This window comes from Eimeria mitis, genomic scaffold, assembly GCF_000499745.2.
Source record: "Eimeria mitis Houghton genomic scaffold, Emh_scaff1921, whole genome shotgun sequence".
Lineage (NCBI taxonomy): Eukaryota > Apicomplexa > Conoidasida > Eucoccidiorida > Eimeriidae > Eimeria > Eimeria mitis.
Window position 1 is genome coordinate 8,225 of NW_013570243.1, and position 1,748 is coordinate 9,972.

General features: G+C 48.8%; 2 protein-coding genes across 2 annotated transcripts in view; one reads left to right on the top strand and one right to left on the bottom strand.

The window, feature by feature from the left end:
• EMH_0045920 (uncharacterized protein) overlaps nt 1-123 on the top strand; it is a gene marked incomplete at both ends in the record, with an annotated part of 1,035 nt that extends 912 nt beyond the window's left edge. The window contains one exon of the mRNA XM_013496115.1: nt 1-123. Within this exon, the coding sequence (XP_013351569.1) occupies nt 1-123 (123 nt within the window).
• A 98-nt stretch (nt 124-221) lies between these two features.
• EMH_0045930 (uncharacterized protein) lies at nt 222-1,187 on the bottom strand (the record flags this gene model as incomplete). The annotated part of the gene is made up of 1 exon (XM_013496116.1): nt 222-1,187. One exon carries the CDS (start codon nt 1,185-1,187, stop codon nt 222-224), a length of 966 nt encoding a protein of 321 aa, XP_013351570.1.
• Nucleotides 1,188-1,748: the final 561 nt, after the last annotated feature.

Here is a 1,748-nt window from a genome sequence, read left to right on the forward strand (position 1 = left end):
TACGCTAGCGGAGTCATTTCTGAACGACTTGCAGGAGCTGGACGATCCCGAGGAGGAGCAGCAGCAGGGAGCAGCAGCAGCAGCAGCAGCAGCAGCAGCAGCAGCAAACCCAGAAGACGATGAAACAGAACCTATCATTGATGCTGTTGCGGTGTATATGCAGCAAAAGAGCGGCAGCAACTCTGCTGCTGTTGTTTCCAGCCTCAGCCAACAACCCAGATTCATACGCCTTCTTGAGGTCCTGCTGCTGCTGCTGCTGCTGCTGCTGCTGCTCGTGGTGTTGATGCTGCTGCTGCTGCTGTTGCTGCTCGTTGTCTTGCTGCTCGTGGTGTTGATGCTGCTGCTGCTGCTGCTCGTGGTGTTGATGCTGCTGTTGCTGCTGCTACTCTTGTTGTTGCTGCTGCTGCTCGTGGTGTTGATGCTGCTGTTGCTGCTGCTGCTGTTGGTCGTGGTGCTGCTTCGGTTGCTGTTGCTGCTGCTGCTGCTGCTCGAGTTGCTGCTGCTGCTGCTGTCGTCGTTGTTGCTGCTGTTGTGATTCTTGCTGCTGCCGCTTTTGTTGCTGCTGTAGTAGTTGTTGCTGTTATTGCTGCTGCTACTATGCCTGCTGCTGCTGCTGCTGTTGCTGCTGCTGCTGCTGCTGCTGCAGTGGCTGCTGCTGTGGTTGCTGCTGTTGGTTTGTACGTCTGTGTTGTTTGCTGCTGTTGCAGCTGCGTTTTGATGTTCAAACTGCTGCGTGTGTTGCTGCTGCTGCTGCTGCTGTTGCTGCTGCTGCTGCTGCTGCTGCTGTTGCTGCTGCTGCTGCTGCTGCTGCTGCTGCAGCAAGCGAGAGAACTGACGCCGCAGGCTGCTGTTGCTAGCGGTGAAGAATTGGCGTTGATAGAAGAATGCAACCAACTTGTTATAGATATAGACACAGAGTATGTTTGCTGCTGCTGCTGCTGCTGCTGCTGCTGCTGCTGTTGCTGCTGCTGCTGCTGGTGATGATGATGTTGCTGCTGCTCGTGATGGTGTTGTTGCTGCTGCTGCTGCTGCTGCTGGTGGTGATAGTGATGATGTTGCTGCTGCTGTTGCTGCTGCTGCTGGTGATGGTGTTGCTGGTTGTGCCAGTGATGTTGCTGCTGCGGGTCTTGCTGCTGATGCTGCTGCTGGGGATGTTGCTGCTGCTGCTGCTGCTGCTGCTGCTCCATCTGCAGCAGCAGCAGCAGCAGCAGCAGCAGGCTGTATTATTATATTGTTATTGAAATAATTTTTGTTTTCTCTGCTTGTGCTGCTGCTGCGTCTGCTGCTGCTGCTGCTCCTCCCCCTGCTGCTGCTGCTGCTCCTCCTCCTCCTCCCTTCTCCTTTTGCTGCTGCTGCTGTTGCTGCTGCTGCTGCTGCTGCTGTTGCTGCTGTTGCTGCTGCAGCATATTGGCAGTGCACGGGTTTATAAGAGATATTTATAGTGTGAAGTTTCCTGAATTAGAATCTATAGTACAGACACCACTCGAATATATTGCTGTGGTGCAGAGAATACAGAACCAAACAGTAAGAATATATATATTTATTTTTTATTTTTTTATTTTTATTTTTTTATTTATTTTTATGTTTATATTCTTTCTAGTTATATTTATTTTATTTAGTTTTGATGTATTATATTGATTATATAAACCCTTTATTTTTATTTTATTTATATAAATATATATATTGCTGTGGTGCAGAGAATACAGAACCAAACAGTAAGAATATATATATTTATTTTTTATTTTTTT